This window comes from Narcine bancroftii, chromosome 1, assembly GCF_036971445.1.
Source record: "Narcine bancroftii isolate sNarBan1 chromosome 1, sNarBan1.hap1, whole genome shotgun sequence".
NCBI lineage: Eukaryota > Metazoa > Chordata > Chondrichthyes > Torpediniformes > Narcinidae > Narcine > Narcine bancroftii.
Window position 1 is genome coordinate 3950035 of NC_091469.1, and position 20308 is coordinate 3970342.

The window sequence follows — 20308 nt, forward strand, 5'->3', positions numbered from 1 at the left end:
GTGGAGTGGAGTGCCGTGGGTAGGACTTCTTGCCAGCACGAGTCTGGAAGGCCTTTGGATCAGAGATCCAATTTCACAGCCTTCCATACAGTCGTGTTTTCTTTTTCAACTTTTCCGTTCCCCCGGGGATTGGAGCTAGTCGTTCTGCTTGAGACAATGCCTCTTAGGCTCATAAATGATGACTCCCAGTCGCTTTGGATATAACTGGGATACCTGAACAGGGTGAAAATAAAGTGCAAGTCCCTGACAACTGGTGGTGGTCATGTCTGGGCAGGGCTTGGCGAACTGAAAAATTGAGAACTCGTCGATGACATTGAGAAAGTACACATTTCTGTTGGTGGAAGGGAGGGTACCCTTGAAATCAACACTGAGTTGTTCAAAGGGGCGGGATGCCTTTATCAGGTGCGCTTTGTCGGGGCGGTAGGAATATGGTTTGCACTCCGCGCAAATCTGGCAGAACCTGGTCTTTTCCCTGGTATCCTCAATGGTGTAGGGCAGGTTGTGTGACTTGACGAAATGAGCCATGCGGATGATAACTGGGTGGCAAAGCTCATTGTGCAATGACCATAACTGGCCAGTGTGAGTAGAGGCACAACTTCCTCTGGGCAGGGCATCTGGAGGTTCATTGAGAACCTAGCAATCCTGTCATTCTTTATTTTACCCCCTTTTGCATCATTAGACATGAATGCCACTGATCGCTGATTGGTGAGCAATGTAAATTTTCTGCCAGACAGGAAATGCCTCCAGTGTCTGATGGCCTCTACATTGGCTTGAGCCTCTTTCACCACAGATGGATTCCGAAGCTTGTGGCCTTGTAGGGTGTGGGAGAAAAAGGCAACTGACCTGTTTGCCTGGTCAAAGGTAGCGGCCAGAGCTACGTCAGACCTCACCTTTCACCTGGAAAGGTGCATTCTTGTCCACCGCAGGCATGGTAGCCTTTGTGATGTAGCTCGAAACATAGTCGAAAGCCACCTGGGCTTCGGCCGATAATAGGAAAGAGGTGGATTTTAAGAGGGGGCGGATGTTATCCACATAGTGAGGGACCCACTGGGTGTAGTAAGAAAGGAAGCCCAGGCAGCTCCTTAAGGTTTTCAGGGTCGCAGAATCGGGAGGCCTAACAGGGGTGCATTCAATTGGGGTCAGGGCCAATGACGCCATTCTTCACCACATTAGCCCAGAATCGCTAGACGTTTAGTCCGGAACACGCACTTACTGGAGTTGTACGTGAGATTCAGGGCCTTGGCTATGTGAAGATACTTCTGGAGATTGGCGTTGTGGTCTTCCAGATAGCGTCCACAAAAAGTGAAGTTGAGATAAGGGAAGGTGGCCTTCAACCCGTATTCATTGACCAATTTTCCATCTCTGGAAGACCAAGACCCCATTAAGGATACCAAAAGGGACCCTCCGGAACTGATAAATCCATCAATCTGCCTCAAATGCTGTGTTGGGGTGGTCCTCGGAACGGATCCGTAACTGATGGTATGTAGCTTTCAGGTCAATGGTCGAATAAACCCAATACTGTGCAATTTTGTTTACAGTGTCTGAAATTTGAGGGAGGGGGGTATGCATCCAGAAGTATGAAATGATTAATTGTTTGCCTGTAGTCAATCACTAGCCTGACTTTTCTTTCACAAATACCACCTGGGCTCTCAATGGGCTGTTGCTAGGCTCAATGATATTTTCTTTGAACAGCCACTGTGTCTTGGCTCTTATAAATTTCCAATCTCCAGTACTGTATCGCCTGCTCTTTGTGGCTATTGGTTTGCAATCGGGAGTCAGGTTTGGAAATAGGGGGTGGGGTGGGGTAGAATCAATATTTTGGGTGGAGAGACAGCTTTTGGGAACTTCTGTTCCGTACCATGATTGGAGGAAGTGGGCCAGAGTACTCCATGTTTCACTTTTAAGGTGACACAGGAAGTTCAAGCCCAGCAACACAGAAGCACACAAATCCTTCAGTGCATACAATCGGAATGTACAAAATTCCACCCCTCCTCTTATTTTACATTTATATGTATAATACAATACCCCTGGATTATTGCAGAGTACAAGTGCGAAGCTAGGAAAATACGATAGTTCATTGGGTACACTTTTAAGTTTTACTGAAGAGCAGTCGCAGAGTTTATAAAGCTCTCAGTGGAGTCAATGTCTACCAAACAATCAGTCAAGTCTCTGTTTACCCTCACCTCCATTGTCAAGTTATTCAATTGGTGAGGTATTGCCTGATCCAGGACGACCAATGCCAGTATTCCGGAAACCCCATTGCTCCCTATGCCAATGTCGATTCTCCTCTTGGTCCGCTCGGCAGAGAAGATGGCGTCGACCACAAGGAACGGCAAGATGGCCGCCTTCCATCTTCATCCAAGGGAGGACTAGGTGGTGTCAACCTTGAGGCATGGCAAGATGGCCGCCTTTGCTTCCTGCGATGCTTTACTTCACGAAGCATAGCAAGATGCTGGCGGCAAGCTGCATGGAGAGGCTGAGGGCGGCACTTCAGGGCACAGGTCAAATGCAGATTCGGGGGTTGCATACGCAGTTGCCCTCTTTGGTTTCCCCTTAGCCCTGCAGACTTTCACCCAGTGCCCTTGCTTACCGCATCCTGAGCATACGGTGTCCTACACGGGGCATCAGGCGTGGGGGTGTTGTGCCCAACCACAGAACTAGCATCCCCAGTCACGTGTGACCGCAGCAGTCAGTGCTGGGGCTGTTACGGCTGCCGGCGCCCCCAATGACCTGGTCCTCTGAAAAGGCGTTGCTTTCGCCTTTGAGGTCGTCAGCTCCTAGTTGGGCCTGATTGAGTGCTTTCACTGGCTCCAGGGTGCTGGTCAAGTCTTTCTTCCCCAACTCTAGCCGTCGCTGCTTCACATACCTCAACCTTATCCCTGCCACGAGGGTGTCCTGGATTTGTTCCTCCTCTCTCATCTGGGCTGTGACCGCTTTGTAGTGGTATTTTCTAGTCAGGGCCCATAGTTCAAGGACATTATCATCCAGCAACTCACCCGGACATTGCTTACGCTGAGAGACCTGGTGCCTTGCCAGCACGTTGTTCTGAGGCCTCATGTTGCAGGTCTTCAGACTCGTAAGTAGCACAGTCTCTGACGACTGTGAGCATTCTGTTGAGAAGAATTTTTAAAAATTACAAATGATTGAAATCTAAAGTATTGCAAAATGTTGGAAACATTCAGTGGGGCAGGAGCATCCATGGAAAAATTAATGATGATGTTTGACCGAGGTAAGAGAAAAAAAGTTAATTTTAAGTAGCAAAGAGTATGAGGGTAAGGTTTAGAGAAGACAAAGGATATCTGATAGTTTAAGGCAGTTGGAATAAACTGTGGATGAAGAAAAAATGACCCTGTTATTAATTAGCCAAAAAGCACAAGAATATAAAAACCACAAAATTTAGAGCTGTAGGATATTCCTAATCACACAGATTTCTCCACTTCATTGAACCCATCTAGAGAGGAGATTTTACCATTTCAGTGGCAATGGTATATGTATAGGAACAAATATTAGGACATTGTGCACTCAAGTTTATGTTTTTATTATTTGCCTTCCTCTAATTAATGAAAAATTCTAGTGGGAGCTATTTCTAAATATGTTCTTCTGCAAAATACATATGTTTCAATATCTAATGAGGGCAGCAATAAAATTGTGTACAAATAATGCATATATAATTTTTTAAAAACTCCTGTATAAATGAAGATTGACCTGATAGGCAAAAATACTGCCTGCCTGATGGAATTATTGTCAGGTAAGGCTTACTTTAATCATCGAAAGACTTGTGAATATTGCAGTGTTTTTGTTTTTGCAGGGTAAGTTGCAGAAACATCAGGCGTTTGAGGCTGAAGTACAAGCAAATGCTGGTGCCATAATCAAACTTGATGAGTTTGGTAACAGAATGATTACAAATGAGCATTTTGCAACAGAAACTATTCGAGTAAGTAGCTTTTCTCTTATGGTTTCACATTTCTTTGAATTGTTAATCAGAAATGTAACCTTCATTGTTCATCTTTAGTCCTTCACGCCATACCGGACTACACAACGACCTGTTGTAACCTCAGTTCAGATTGGTACTCATGTGGAAGTAGGTGGCTCTTGCTGTGTAGTGCAGTGTTACTATTTTGAATTTTCTTTTATGGGATGAAAATGTATTTGTTTTGTTTTTATTGACTATCTTATTAAAAAAATTAATATTGACTTTCGCAACTCAGCATCAATGTCACATAATCAGCTGGTAACGTTCATAATAAAATTGTGTTGACTTGTACGACTACTCAATCTTAGTTCTAAAGTGAAATGTGCTGGTACTGCAGGATTTTCAATATCGTTACCCACTTCAAGCATTGTAATTTAGCTAAATGCCTTTCCACCAACCTTGAGGGCAGGAAAGCAAGCAATGGAATGTCTTCTGGCAGGAAGTAAAGGAGGCCAGCACTTTTTGGCATAAACCCATCTGTACTGGTTGGATGTTATTCAAATTAAAATACATATAATTTATTGTAGGGGTAGTTTGGCAATTATTAGGCAAGCATTAGGAATGTTATCTTGCATTTGAAGTTCATTGAGGCCTTTTGGCAACAGTGCATGTGTAAATTTACACATCAAAAGGCATTGGTTTGAAATGGTGTAAATTTACATTTATAGCTTGTTTTAGTTGGTAACTGCAAATCCATTTGTATTCTGCATGTTGTATGGATGCAAATTGAAAATCACTTAATTGAGCCATAAACTATATAAAAGCACCCAAAAGATAATATTCATTTGAAGGAATAATAATATTTGCATCTTTGTTTTTGTGTGCTGCTTGAGGAACAACAATGGTTGGGAAATATTTTGATTATTTACAGTTTGTTACAGGATGCAAAAAACATTTGTGCTGATTGAATCAATCTTCTTTGCAAATGGAATATTTGGATAGAGGCTGCCAAGACCTGTCAGATATTTTGATTTAATTTTGATGAATATTACCCATCAAAACAATGATTCAGGGTGCAGTTGGTCATGATTCTAGTGGATTTTCATTTGTGTTCAGAAGGGAGGCCAATAATGGGTTCTATAAATTGGCAGTAAATTTCTTCTTTGAGACAAAATTGTCATTAATGTAATTCTAGTTTTGTGATCTGTTTTCATTGCCATTCGTTCCTTGTAAATTTTTGGTTTCCCACTGGTGAGAGTGAGATCAATGGCTTCAGGGTTGCCCAATTGCTCTCTTGTTTTGAGCATTTTTGTTTTAGTTGAGCTGCTTTTTTTTGACATTTAATTTTCTGAAATAGCCATGCAGAATGGATATGGGGCCTTGACCCAACTTGTCTTTGCCAAATAAAATATCTCACCCGCACTAGACCCACCTCCCTGCATTTGGCCATATCCACCTAAACATATCCTATCTGTGTATCTTTCTATTTTGTTTTTTTTTAAATGTAGCATTAGAACCTTTCTCAACTACCTCCTGTGGCAGCTAGTTTCGTATACTCATCACTGTGCGTGTGTATATATACATCTTTCTATTATATATGTATCCCTAGCCAGCTCAAATTCTGATTTCTTCCCCCCCACCTAAAATCCTGACAACATCCTCGTAAATCTATGCACTCTTTCCTGAAGCACGGTGACCAAAACTGAACCTGAACCTCCCAAGTGGGGCCTCAGCAGTGTCTTGTGCACTGCAAAGTTATCTCCCAACTCTGTACCAGTTGTCTGACTGATGAAAGCCAATGTGCCAAAAGTTCTTTTGACCATCTTATCTACCCAAGGAAAAGGTAATGCATATCAACTAAAATAACTGTCAAAGCTTTGTGTTCCATTACCTTTAGTTTGTAATATGAGTGACTCCTATGAAATAATTTTAATACAAAATTGAGAATATAATTTAGAACCATAGAAATATGACAGCACAGAAAACAGACACTTTGGATATGTGCTAAAATGAATTCTACAGTGTGGTTGCAGGAAGCCTTTGTTGTCATTTTATCAGCAGAAACAGCTTTCAGAGGTGGTTTCCATGTTTTCTTTTGCTTCCTTTCTGAAGAATGCTTAATGAAACTTAATATAGGTTTTTAAAGGTAATTTTTCATTGTTAGCAATGAAGCATTTGCAGTATTATGCAGAACATCAGATTGTATCCAGCATTAGTTCAAAACACATCATTTGCCTTTACTTCAATTCTATTTTCAAAATAAAGCTGATTTTCTTTGACTATTCTAACTTGTGTCTTTCAAGACCCGACTAGAGGAGCTTCATCAACTATGGGCACGTCTGCTGGAGAAAATGAGAGAGAAGGGGATTCGACTTCTGCAGACTCAGAAACTTGTGCAGTATCAGCGAGAGTGTGATGATGTCATGGATTGGATTAATGATAAGGTCAGTTTTCGTGGTAAGAATTGAAGTTTGTTGTTCCATCAAATTTTATGCCACTGAGGGGGAATTCTTGCTTTCCTCTTCTACTTTGCATATTATCAGTATTAAATGGGAATGAAAATAATCTGGTAAAATTGAATTTTTTTTAAGGTTACTGTGTTATTGATGGTCTTTTTCAAAAAAATGTACACATTTATTCTCTCTTGCTTGCAGTCAGGATAACAATTCAAAGACCTAATGTCAAAATTTGGGATAAAGGATGCCTGGGCATAAATAAATAAGCTGTATGCCTTTATATTTATTTTCATAATTGTATCCAGTAGTGTCCTATCCCTTAGAAACATATGAAAACACTTGCCTTTGATGGTATAATGAACTATGATGGTCATATTGTTTATATCCTTTGTTCTTCATCTCTTTACAGGTCCAGGATTTTCTGAGTATAATTGATTTTCTACATTGCTGGACTCTTTATTTTCCTCTGAAACCATGCTAGTTTTACCTAAAGCTCCTTTACCTGTTATTAAACTGCTGTCTTAATTCTAATGGCTTATAAATTAATTTTACAAAAATACATTAGCTTGTGCTTTAAAAGAAATTGACCAATGTTTATTGGGAATACTGACTTGTGTTTCGAGTTTGAAATTGTTTTTTGTACTAAGTTGTATAATTGTGTTACTGCTCAGTCCAAGAATCTGCCCTGCTCCAGCTCCCTCAACAGCCCCTAAGGCTAGAGCTGGATGAGGTCCTCACCCGGGATGAGACATACAAGGCAATTGAACAACTGAAAAGTGGCAAAGCAGCAGGTATGGATGGAATCCCCCCCAGAGGTCTGGAAGGCTGGTGGCAAAACTCTGCATGTCAAACTGCATGAGTTTTTCGAGCTTTGTTGGAACCAAGGAAAACTGCCTCAGGACCTTCGTGATGCCATCATCATCACCCTGTACAAAAACAAAGGCGAGAAATCAGACTGCTCAAACTACAGGGGAATCACGCTGCTCTCCATTGCAGGCAAAATCTTCGCTAGGATTCTCCTAAATAGAATAATACCTAGTGTCACCGAGAATATTCTCCCAGAATCAGTGCGGCTTTCGCGCAAACAGAGGAACTACTGACATGGTCTTTGCCCTCAGACAGCTCCAAGAAAAGTGCAGAGAACAAAACAAAGGACTCTACATCTCCTTTGTTGACCTCACCAAAGCCTTCGACACCGTGAGCAGGAAAGGGCTTTGGCAAATACTAGAGCGCATCGGATGCCCCCCAAAGTTCCTCAACATGGTTATCCAACTGCACGAAAACCAACAAGGTCGGGTCACATACAGCAATGAGCTCTCTGAACCCTTCTCCATTAACAATGGCGTGAAGCAAGGCTGTGTTCTCGCACCAACCCTCTTTTCAATCTTCTTCAGCATGATGCTGAACCAAGCCATGAAAGACCTCAACAATGAAGACGCTGTTTACATCCGGTACCGCACGGATGGCAGTCTCTTCAATCTGAGGCGCCTGCAAGCTCACACCAAGACACAAGAGAAACTTGTCCGTGAACTACTCTTTGCAGACGATGCCGCTTTAGTTGCCCATTCAGAGCCAGCTCTTCAGCGCTTGACGTCCTGTTTTGCGGAAACTGCCAAAATGTTCGGCCTGGAAGTCAGCCTGAAGAAAACGGAGGTCCTCCATCAGCCAGCTCCCCACCATGACTACCAGCCCCCCCACATCTCCATCGGGCTCACAAAACTCAAAACGGTCAACCAGTTTACCTATCTCGGCTGCACCATTTCATCAGATGCAAGGATCGACAACGAGATAGACAACAGACTCGCCAAGACAAATAGCGCATTTGGAAGACTACACAAAAGAGTCTGGAAAAACAACCAACTGAAAAACCTCACAAAGATAAGCGTATACAGAGCCGTTGTTATACCCACACTCCTGTTCGGCTCTGAATCATGGGTCCTCTACTGGCATCACCTACGGCTCCTAGAACGCTTCCACCAGCGTTGTCTCCGCTCCATCCTCAACATTCATTGGAGCGCCTTCATCCTTAACATCGAAGTACTCGAGAGGGCAGAGGCCGACAGCATCGAGTCCACGCTGCTGAAGATCCAGCTGCGCTGGGTGGGTCACGTCTCCAGAATGGAGGACCATCGCCTTCCCAAGATCGTGTTATATGGCGAGCTCTCCACTGGCCACCGTGACAGAGGTGCACCAAAGAAGAGGTACAAGGACTGCCTAAAGAAATCTCTTGGTGCCTGCCACATTGACCACTGCCAGTGGCTGATATTGCCTCAAACCGTACATCTTGGTGCCTCACAATTCGGCGGGCAGCAACCTCCTTTGAAGAAGACCGCAGAGCCCACCTCACTGACAAAAGGCAAAGGAGGAAAAACCCAACACCCAACCCCAACCAACCAATTTTCCCCTGCAACCGCTGCAACCGTGTCTGCCTGTCCCGCATCGGACTTGTCAGCCACAAACGAGCCTGCAGCTGACGTGGACATTTACCCCCTCCATAAATCTTCGTCCGTGAAGCCAAGCCAAAGAGAGTAAAGTACACAATTTGCAAGGGTTGGTTTTGGGATCTAAAATCAGTTCCTCATGACGACTGGCTTTAGTCTCCTCCACAGGTAATCTAATTTACTAGATTTAATTTGCAGGGAAAGATGAACAAAAGCCTGCGTTAAGCTTTGTTATTGACATTAAAAAATCTATTTTTAATTAGTAGGTTCAAAGCCATTGGAGTTTTGCTTTTTTTATGGAACATAATTTTCTTATTGAATTTGGTTAAAATCTTTTTACTGTACTGTCAAATATAAGTTTTATTTAATTTCCAAATTTTAGGAGGCTATTGTAACATCAGAGGAAGTTGGTCAGGACTTGGAGCATGTGGAAGTTTTGCAGAAAAAATTTGAGGAATTCCAGACTGACCTTGCAGCTCATGAGGAGCGTGTTAATGAAGTTAATCAGCTAGCTGGAAAACTGGAGCAGGTGTGAGGATTTTTTTTTAAAATTTAATAATGGATTTGCTATTTATTTGTAGTTCTGCTCTAAAGCTAAATGTGCACTTCAACTCAGGATTAAAATGGGAATTGTTCATGAGCAAGACAGTGCATTTTGGACTTGGCAGACCATTGAATGCAATCTTGTTGGAACTGGGGTTTTAAATTGTTCAGGACTTTTTGTATGGCTCCTGTGAGCAATCTTATGGGATAATGATATGGACAAGCATTATATGGTTGCTGTGGAGGGGATATACTAGTTGTTTTCTGAATTACAGCCAGACTGCTGCAATTCAAAATACAAGATTAGAGGGGAAATTAAAAAAAAACATTGAATTCCAACTGACTAGTTGTAAGTAGTCTCATCCATAATAACTCTTGTCCTCCCAACAATTTCTTAAAATCCTTGCCTATTACATGATCCCTTGTCCTTGTTTAGAGACAGTTTTATTAATATTTTTAATGCAACTGTACACATGCAAATTTTTTTCTTATTTGCTTTTATAACAATTTTCAAATTGATTGATGTAAGCCTTCTGGTAAAATTTTGGCTCCGTAGCTGAATGTCTATCATCTAATAATCACTTGATTTGTATCTCCAAATCCCCTGTACAAATTCTGTTCCATGTTTTGAATAACAACATGTACAGACTACCTATGCATTATGGGAGGGGGTGAGATAGGAATTGCATTCTTAACAAATGGTCCATGTATCAATTTTTCGTAAAATGAAACTGTCAAACACAAGTTGGGGAAAAAACTTTTTTCAATTTCTGTGGGATTAATCTCAAATTTTTGGGTAATGATTTATGAATATTGAACAGTCAAATTTCCATGACCTCAGTAGCCACAATGAAGGTTGCCTGTATGGAGAGTGTATTTTTCTGTGTATCCTAACACTGATTGTGGAGAGAAATCTGTTATTATGGTCACGCTATTTTCCTATAGGACAATCATCCTGAGCTAGCTCTTATCACCCATCGCCGGGGTGAGGTGAATGGTGCTTGGCAGCGACTCAAGGGCCTGGTACTACAACGGCAAGGAAAGCTTTTTGGAGCTGCAGAAGTACAGCGTTTTAATAGGTAGGTCAATTGATGTGATATGGCATGAGAATATAATTAAAGGCTGCTGAATCCTGAACGATTTCCCAGATTGTTACTCTCTTTTGAGAAAGCTACAGATTGTAATGTCATAATTAACCCCAGTCAATTTAATTTTCAAAAATGTATTGTTTCAAGACCTCCTGAAAGCTAAATAATTATTTTTAAAAAATTTAAAGCTTTGTAATTTTCTGCCATTAAGTGTGAAACTCGTTTGTTATTTCAAATTGGACCAAAACCATCAAAAACCCTCTTTTCCACACTTGATTTTTTTTTTGCATCATATTAAAAATAATTTGGACTGTAATATACTTTAAGACACCTGATGAAAAATAGCTGTCTAAATATTGAATGGAAGAAATGCTAGGTATATCCTTTTGTGTGAAATTTGTCTTGCAGCGTCAATTTGTGAATAAATGTTAATTTCTCATTATAGAGATGTGGATGAAACAATTAGTTGGATTAAAGAGAAAGAACAATTAATGGCTTCAGATGATTTTGGACGTGACCTGGCTAGCGTGCAAACTCTTCTCCGCAAACATGAAGGTTTGGAGAGGGATCTTGCAGCTCTGGAAGATAAGGTAATACAAGAGAGCTGATGATGAAAAATCTATAAATTATTTATGCACTTGTGCTTTTAAAATGTCACCATGGTTTCTACATCATCGCTATGGTTACTAGTGTGACAGAGTATTTAGAGGTGTTTTGGGAAGGATTCTTCGAGCAGGTTGCACACAAACATTTTAAAACACAGAATATTTGCAGGACTTTTGCAGACGGCTTTTTGCAAAAAGAGCAACAAAGTTGCAACATACAGCTTGCCTGGGAGAGCTTGTGATTTTTGCAGGCAGACAAAACAGTTTTGCTCTGAGAGAGGGAGGGTGTGAAACAGAGAAAGGAGACAGAAATCAGTTCCAGAGGGACAAAGCTGGCAAATTTTTGGATGACTGCCTGGTCAAAGGAGAAGACTGGCTGTCTGAAAGGTGACTTGAAAGGAGGATCATCTGGAGAACCCTGAAGGGGGCAAGTTTCGTCAGCAAGACTGATTGAGAAGGAATCAGTTGGAAGAGGAATCTCTGAAAACCAGCAAGAACCCTCCTGAGTGGTAACCATTTGCCTGTTAAGCACCAAAGACTGGTGAACTTTGTTAATGCTAACTTCTGTGCACAGTACAAGAATTGCCTGCAACCAATGAGATTGGACTGTGATCTAAAGAACTTTTCTAAGCTTATATACACATTACACACACCTGCGCTTAGTATTGGGGGGGGGGGGGGGGATTAAATAGGTTAAGTACATTAAGTAAGTTGATAGTAATAAGTTAAAGTTTAATTCTGTTTTTTTGTTCAAATTAATTAAAAACTACTTTTGTTTAAGTACTTCTTAAGTACTCCTTTTGTGGTACATATCGCTGCTGGTTTTTGGGGTCCTCCGGACTCCATAACACTAACAGTTGTATAAATGATGTATTGATGTACAGCTTTTTAAAGAAATTAGTGCTGTGGTATTATTACATTTTTGCTATTGGCAAGAACTCCATTTTATTATATTGGTGCTGAGGAGCTATGGCAACTGAAATCAGATATTCTAATATTACTGTCTTAGTTATACTATCATTTGCTATTAAATAAGATTATAATGCAAAATTTATCCTATTAGTATGCAGAGCAGTTCTTAAATCTTACATATCAACATAAGTAAAAGTATAACCATGTAGGTCATTAATTGTTTGGTGGCACACAATTCATTTTGCAAACATGAGCTGTATTGGCATTTGTAAGGCTTAAAATGAATTGTAAGTTGCACGCAGATAAAAATGTTTTTGAATTCCATGAGTATGTTTCCATAGTAACATTTTTTAACCAAGTTATTTTTTTCTGCGTGTTTAATATAAACAAGTTAGTTTTGAATTTGCCTTTGTATTGTACTGGATAGAACCAGGGCAAAAATGTAGACAGTTGAGATAAATTCTTTTGATTATTTCTTTGATTATTCTTTTGAAAGTATTAATATATAATATTTTATTGTCCATTTTATTAACTGTTTTAAGTATAGTTTAATTGTTTTGATAGTTCTAATAAACAGTGGAAAAGTTGAATGCTATTTTAGAATGGGCTATTCATTTTAACGAGTCAAACAACAAAGTCTGCATGCTGCCCAAGCGATAATAAAGGGAAATACTCGCAATAGCATTGATATTTTAACTTTTTACCTTTCTGCACAGGTAAAGGCACTTACTTCTGAAGCAGATCGTCTGCAACAGTCACACCCACAGAATGCAGCCCAGATTCAGGTCAAACAAGAAGAGCTCATTCAAAACTGGGAGCGAATCCGCACCTTGGCAGCACAAAGACATACACGACTGGATGACTCATACAGGTGAAAGCAATGGCGAAAGGGACTATTGGCCTCACTTAAAACCTTGAATGGAGTGAAATGGAAATTTGCTTAATTTTTAGCTGGTGTTACTAATCTATATCTTGCAACCTTACATTAGAGTAACCAAAAATAGGGTTTCTAATTTTATAAAACCAATGTCATGTTGACGTAACAGTGATGTTAAAGAATTCATGGGTGGTTTTCTCTCACAGGATAATTAACATAACTGCACTGGGTTCAGTTCATCTGGTGCTCAAACCTATTCATCTCCCAAATTTGATTATTCCAAACTGCTCCCAGCCAGCTTCTCATCTTCCACCATTCAGCCTTGAACTCATTCAAAGCTTTGCTGATTTTATCCAAATGTATATCGTGTATTGAACCATCACTCTTCCGTTTTTGCTTGTTGGCCAATGTCTTCTTTTGTCCTCCACAATAAAAACATGCCCTGACTTCTCTCCATCTTATCTTGAGCTCTGCAACTCTTGTCTCATTTGTATCACCACTCCTCATGTTTCTAGCTTCCCTTTGTAGCTCAGCGTATCCCGGAATCATTTTCCATCACTATTCTTAAAACCTTTTTGTTTGCTTTGGCCTTTTGTCTTGATGTTTCCCCTTTCGATTATCTGGGGGTCATTTCTTTGAATGGGAGTCATTAGTTTGAATTAAGTAGAATTAAACACAAGACTTGAACAACCATAGGAGACTGCATATATTGGAAACTGAAACTGAACACAATCTGCCAGAGGAACCAGCAGGTCAAGTGGCCTCTGGGAGAAAAAGAATTGTTGATGCTTTGGGGTGGAGCCTTTTATTGAGGATTTTGGATCAAAATGTTGACCATTCCTTTTCTTCCACCAATACTACTTGACCTGTTGAATTCTTCCACCATATTGTGTTTAGGTTGAACAACTACAGTGCTGGGTGGATTAAATTTCCTCCTTCTACTGTTCACCATTTGGTGATATTTAGTGAATTATTCATGAAAGTGACCAAGTTTAGGATAATACTATATTTTTTGTAGGTTGCAACGTTTTCTAGCTGATTTCCGTGACCTGACAAGCTGGGTAACTGAAATGAAAGCTCTCATTAGTGCTGACGAATTGGCAAATGATGTGGCTGGAGCAGAGGCATTATTAGATCGACATCAGGAACACAAGGTGATTCTAGTCTTCTGATATTCTTCATTTGTAAGATAGGTTGATGAGGGATGAAAATGATTAACTAAATACAGTAAAATCCCCATTACCTGGAATTCAGTCAACTAGAAACACAAACAACTGGCCAAAAAAAACCACCCAGGAAATAAATAAATATTCAGATAAGTAAGACTAGGCGGATGGGCCCAATAGGAGTGCTGAAACTTCACTGGACACCTGCAAGTTTGCACGGTTGAACTAACAGCGCCCCTTAATGTGTGCGCATTCTTTTCAGCTGTCACCACTTGCATGGTGCCAATAGAATGCTTCTGATGCCTGGCTGATTTTAATAGTCTTCTAGTTCATTCAAGTGCAAAATAGTAATGAATGGTATTAATCATACCTGTTATTGGGTTTGGAGATAAACAGGCTGTTTCCAGCTTTGGTATTTTTGGATCAATTTTTTTTAATTGGAACCATTTACAAAGTGTAGATGTAGAAATTTTGCATCAGTAATGATAACATTTCTTGTTGAAACGGAATATTATTATGAAAAATTAATATTAATATTTGTAGAAAGCTTTCAGGTGTATTTTTTAATGACCTGAACAGAAAAAAGGCTGAAATTTACTCATATTTACATGATATTTTTAAGGGTGAAATTGATGCTCATGAAGACAGTTTCAAGACCACTGATGAAGCAGGAGAGGCCCTGCTTGCTGGTGGGCACTATGCCTCTGAAGAAGTACGAGAGAAGGTACAGAACATGCAGATTGAAATTTGCAAAAAAAAAATTAGTAGTGATAGCAGAACTTCATTTTTAAGGATGGGAATACTTTTGCAAGTCAGCTTTAAATAAAATTATAATGTTTTCCTTTTGGAATTATTGAATCTTAATGATCGTTGCTATTAGTTCTCTCAGATGGTGTGATCATTGACAATTGTGCCCTTTCAGGACAAGTAAAGCTAAATTCCTCTGGATTTTTTTTTGTTTGCATTGTATGCCTGGGTGAAAATGCACAGTTAAAATATTGTCCTTGATTATTTACACTAACTATGCAATGTAATAGATGCTAGATCTGAAGTTTGATGAGTAAAACCTACAACTTCTACTATATTACCATTGATGCAATGGCTTATTAATAAATTTTGATCCACATGGTCCTTTAGTCCAGGCAGACAGAAATGATACATAAAAATTGATATTGGTTGCAGTTGCTTATGCAACCCATATTTCACATGTTGGGGAGCTCCCTCCAAAACTTGCATCTAAAAGTAAATTGGATTTGCATGCTGCCTTGGTTGATAGCCTGTATATTTGTTGAATCATCCCAGGGGTAATACTGGTACTGCTTCCTTACTACTAATGAGAAAATTATTAGCTTTGATTCATATCTCACTCCAAATGTAGCAATTGTTCTTTAAAATAAGTCTCAAATGTGTTAGAAAAATATTTGTTTGTGTTTCTGTTTTTAATTCTGATTTTATCAAAAGTGATTAAAAAGATGTCTGAAAGAAATGTGACGAATACTGTTTAAATATTTGCACAATCAATGAGAACTTCAGCTGGCAGAAAAAATTGCAAAGTAGAATTAATGACTAGATGAAGTAAAGCAGTACATCAGAGTTAAAAAAATCATGTTGGAAGTACTCATCATGTCAGACACTGAATAATGAAAAACATCAGATCAAAAACCTGATGTTGCTTGAACTGCTGGGCATTTTTAGCATTTTCTGTTTTACCAGAATGTTACCTGGGTTAAAGCATCTAGAGTATAGGGAGAGATTGGACAGATTAGGTCTTTATTCTTTGGAGCGTAGAAGGTTGAGAGGGGATTTGATAGAAGTATTTAAGATTATGAAAGGGATAGACAGAGTGGATGTGGATAGACTATTTCCGTTAAGGGGAGGAAAGATTAAAACAAGAGGACATGAGTTAAGAATTAAGGGGCAGAGGTTTAGCGGTAACATGAGGGGGAACTTCTTTACTCAGAGAGTGGTAGCCGTGTGGAATGAGCTTCCGGGAGAAATAGTGGCAGCGGAGTCAATTGTATTATTTAAGAAAAGGTTGGACAGGTATATGGATGAGAAGAAGATGGAGGGTTATGGGCATTGTGCAGGGAGGTGGGACTAGAAAGGGGTGTTTGGTTCGGTGCGGACTAGAAGGGCCTAATGGCCTGTTTCCGTGCTGTAATTGTTATGTTATGTTATTTGAAGTTGGTTATTATTTAGTTTGATGAAAATAAATATAACAATGCCAAAGTGTAAACTTACAAAGTAGGGAGTACAGGAAAGAAATGAGATGAAAGGTAGGTATAATTGAAATAGAAAAATGGTGATGCAAGGCTAACATGAATTGTAAGAAACACAAATCTAAGTGGGAGTAGAAGAGCCATTGTTAATGAATGGTATGTGGAAAAATTGGAACCAGAAGTTGTAATGAGAATTTGATGAATGTATTGAATCCTGAGGAAAAATTGAATCTTTGAAAAATTAGAATTTGTTCATTGATTTGAGTTGAACTTTGGAACTGTCTCGGAGTCTGAAGATAGAGGGATAATGGGAGTGAAGAGGTGAATATAACATGAAATAACCAGATGCGTTCAAGTGAATAGAGATTTATTGTTAACTGATTAATCAACTGGTATTTAATTTCTCAAAATTAAATTAATTGCAACAAATTTTGGAAAAAAAAAATGACTGTCACTGAAAATAAATAATTGATGCCCTTGAGGGTGGGAAAAGTAAAATTGTAGATTTTGCATTTCCTATTCAGTGTTTTCAAATTTTTTCTTTCCACTACATACCACTTTATCCCTATGCCATAGGTGCTCTGTGATTAGTAAGGGATTGCTTCAGGTGGTATGTGAGTGGAAAGAAAATGTTTGAAAACCACTGTTTTAATTGTACCTAATTGACTCGTTATGTGCACAGTTTCATAACTCCAAATGAAATGGGCCAATGACAATTTTCTTTAAGCAAAATATTTCAGTAAGAATTGGGTCCAGAGCAGTGGTTCTCAACCTTTTTTCCCCCCACTCGCATACCACCTTAAGTAATTTCTTGCTAATCACAGAGCACCTATGACATACGGATTACATAAAGTGGTATATGAGTGGAAAGAAAAAGTTTGAAAACCACTTATAGATACATGGGAAGATGCTGTGTGAAGAATGGTTTTAGAGTTGGTGGTTATCATTACCACAGGGAACGAGGTGAAGATGAGGGATGATATGCTTGATCTGGCCAATGTGGTGGTTGATGTTCATGTCTGAATGTTTGTCATCAAAATCATTTGGCTTATCACCCTTGTACTTATAAGTTGGCCTCTTTGATTTGAATAAGGTCCATGCTTTGATGTCTAATTGCCTTTGTATTATATACTATTATGTTTAATCTGGGTTTTACAATGAATTTCATGACATTAAATTCTGATTCTCCACTAATGAAAAAACTACAGGACGATTTAGAGCATTGGAAAGAGCTACCACTAACACTGATAGGAAGGATAAACTGTATTAAAATGAACATTTTTCCAAGGATACTATACTTATTTCAGGCATTGCCAATACAACTGACAGAAAAATTCTTCAAAGAGTTAAAGAAAATAATAAGGAGATTTTTATGGAGAGGGGGGAAACCGAGGATAGCACTAGACAAATTAACAGAATGGTATAAACAAGGAGGCTTACAATTGCCAAACTTCAAAAATTATTATAGAGCCGCACAATTAAGGTACCTATCAGATTTTTATCAAACAAGGGAAAAACCAGACTGGACGAGACTAGAATTAGATAAAATAGGGGAAAAGATACCTGAACACATATTATATAAATGGGACGAAAAATTGGTACAACATAGAACTTCTCCAGTATTACACCATCTCCTCAATATATGGAAGAAGATTCATGTAGAAAGAAATAAAATAAATTACCAAATACCAAAACTAATATTGACGCAAAATAAGCTACTCCCTTTTACAATAGACAACCTTGCCTTTAGAAAATGGGAAAAAAAAAGGGATTAAAAGAATAGAAAATTGTTTTTCAGGAAGTAGATTCTTATCCTTTGAACAAATGAGAGATAAGTACAATATAACGGGAGATACAGCGCTGGCATATTACCAACTGAGATCCTACTTGAAAGATAAATTAGGAAGCAACTTGAGTTTACCAGAGGGAAGTAACCTTGAATATGTGATTACAGATACAATGTTAATCAAAAGATTTATAAAAAATATGTATATTAAACTGCAAGAAAAGGAAAATGAGGAAACAAATGGTAAAACTAAACAAAAATGGGAACAAGATTTAAATATAAAGATAAAAAAGGAAACATGGGAGAAGTTATGCTCTGGAACGATGAGAAATACAATAAATACGAGGCTGCGTATGATACAATATAATTGGTTACACAGACTATACATTACACCGCAAAAGTTAAATAAATGGGACCCAACAGTATCTGATAGATGTTTTCGATGTAAAAAAGAAAGGGGAACAACAATTCATGCAATCTGGACATGTGAGAGAGTAGAAAAATTTTGGGATGATCTCAATCAGATATTAAATAAAATAACAGAAAACAATATACCAAAGAATCCAGAGATCTTTCTCCTAAGTAACATAAAAAATAAAGAATTTGGAATTGACTTGGAGGATGCACAAAAAAGATTTGTTAAGATAGCCCTAGCTGTAGCAAAAAAATGTATTATGTCAACCTGGAAATTGGAAGATAATTTGAAAATACAACAATGGTATATAGAAATGAATAAATGTATTCCATTAGAAAAAATAACATATAGTTTAAGAAATAATATTGAAATATTCGAACAAGTATGGGAGCCTTACATTAAATACAATAGCGAAAACCTACCGGGAACAAACATTACCTAAGTTGATGGAAGGAGAAGAGAAGAAAAAAATGGACTCAGTAGAATTTCTGGTGTATTTTTGTTGAATGACAACATTGTCTAACTGAATTAATGCAACCTAGATTGTATAACTAAAATGGATGAGAGGGGGGAGGGATGGGGGGGTGGCTTGGGAGGAGGGAGGGGGGAGGGAGAAAAAGTCACTGTAAATGTGTGGAAAAGAAAAAGTGTATATCATGGCTATTGTGATTTATGGTGTGAAAAATAAAAAATTAAAAAAAAAAAAAAAAAAAAAAAATTCTGATTCTGACTTTTCTGCATAACTGAAAAATTAATTTTTTTTAGAGATTTAAATTTTTTTTCTGTGAATTCAAATAATTGTGAAGGAATATATATTGTGTCTGTTTAAGTTTGAAACTAATGACAATATTTCTTGATTTATTGTTTAGCTGGGAATTCTTGCTGAGGAAAAGGTTTCTCTCCTGGACTTGTGGGAACTTCGTAGACACCAGTATGAGCAGTGCATGGATCTACAGCTCTTCTACCGTGACACTGAGCAGGTGGATAACTGGATGAGCAAACAGGAAGTAAGTTCACATTCTTTGTGTTAATTTTCGTACTGTTTAATTTCAGCCATTGTTGAATTATTTGTTTTTTCCCCAGTTGACTTTGCCTATTATAGTTAATTCTATAGGACTTCAACTATTATGTTTTCAACTGCAACATAGCCAATCATGTCCTGGATCTCTGGCAACAACCACCTCAATGCCCCCTCAGGCTCTACCATTTCCTGTGTAATGGTGCTCAGAATTGTACTCCTACTTTGAGTTGTATTTTTGTAGTTTTGCACAATTTCATCGTGATGTACCTGCTCTGTGCCTTGGCCAATAAAAGAAAACAACCCATCGGTTTTTATATCCACCTTATACATCTGACCTTTTGAGCAATTTGTGTATGTGCTCCTTGAATAATGTGGATAATAGCAATCTCTCCGTTACTGTGCTTCTGTGTTTTACTGGCCAAAATTACCACGTACCTAGCAAAGATCTGGGCCCACTACAATTTGCCTATTGTCTAAATAGCTCCACTGTAGATGCAATATCGTTGGCTCTCTACTCAGCTCTGGATCACCTCAAAAATAGCAATTCATACATATGGCTGCTCTTCATAGATTACAGCTTGGCCTTCAATACCATTGTTCCCTCATTGCTGGTCAAGAAGCTACAAACTCCAGGCCTCATTACCCCTCTCTGCAACTGGATCCTTGATTTTCTCATTGGAAGACCACAGGCAATACAAATCTCTTCACTGATCATCAAAACAGGTGCACCCGAAGGATGTGTGCCCACTGTTCTGCACATTATACACCCATGACTGAGTGGCCAGGCACAATTCTAATGCTATCTACAAGTTTGCTGATGACACTACATTTGTCAGCAGAATCACAAACGGCAATGAGGAAACGTA

The 20308-nt window shown here is 38.9% G+C and overlaps 1 protein-coding gene across 13 annotated transcripts in view; it reads left to right on the forward strand.

Moving 5' to 3' along the window:
• The window catches only part of sptan1 (spectrin alpha, non-erythrocytic 1), a 288463-nt gene that overhangs the window by 141017 nt on the left and 127138 nt on the right, over nt 1-20308 (forward strand). For all 13 annotated transcript variants that reach the window (XM_069918941.1, XM_069918885.1, XM_069918909.1 and 10 more), the window contains 9 exons: nt 3809-3934; nt 6217-6357; nt 9193-9339; nt 10299-10432; nt 10887-11031; nt 12675-12829; nt 13854-13989; nt 14624-14725; nt 19291-19428. In XM_069918941.1, the coding sequence (XP_069775042.1) occupies nt 3809-3934; nt 6217-6357; nt 9193-9339; nt 10299-10432; nt 10887-11031; nt 12675-12829; nt 13854-13989; nt 14624-14725; nt 19291-19428 (1224 nt within the window). The remainder of the gene's footprint in view (nt 1-3808; nt 3935-6216; nt 6358-9192; nt 9340-10298; nt 10433-10886; nt 11032-12674; nt 12830-13853; nt 13990-14623; nt 14726-19290; nt 19429-20308) is intronic.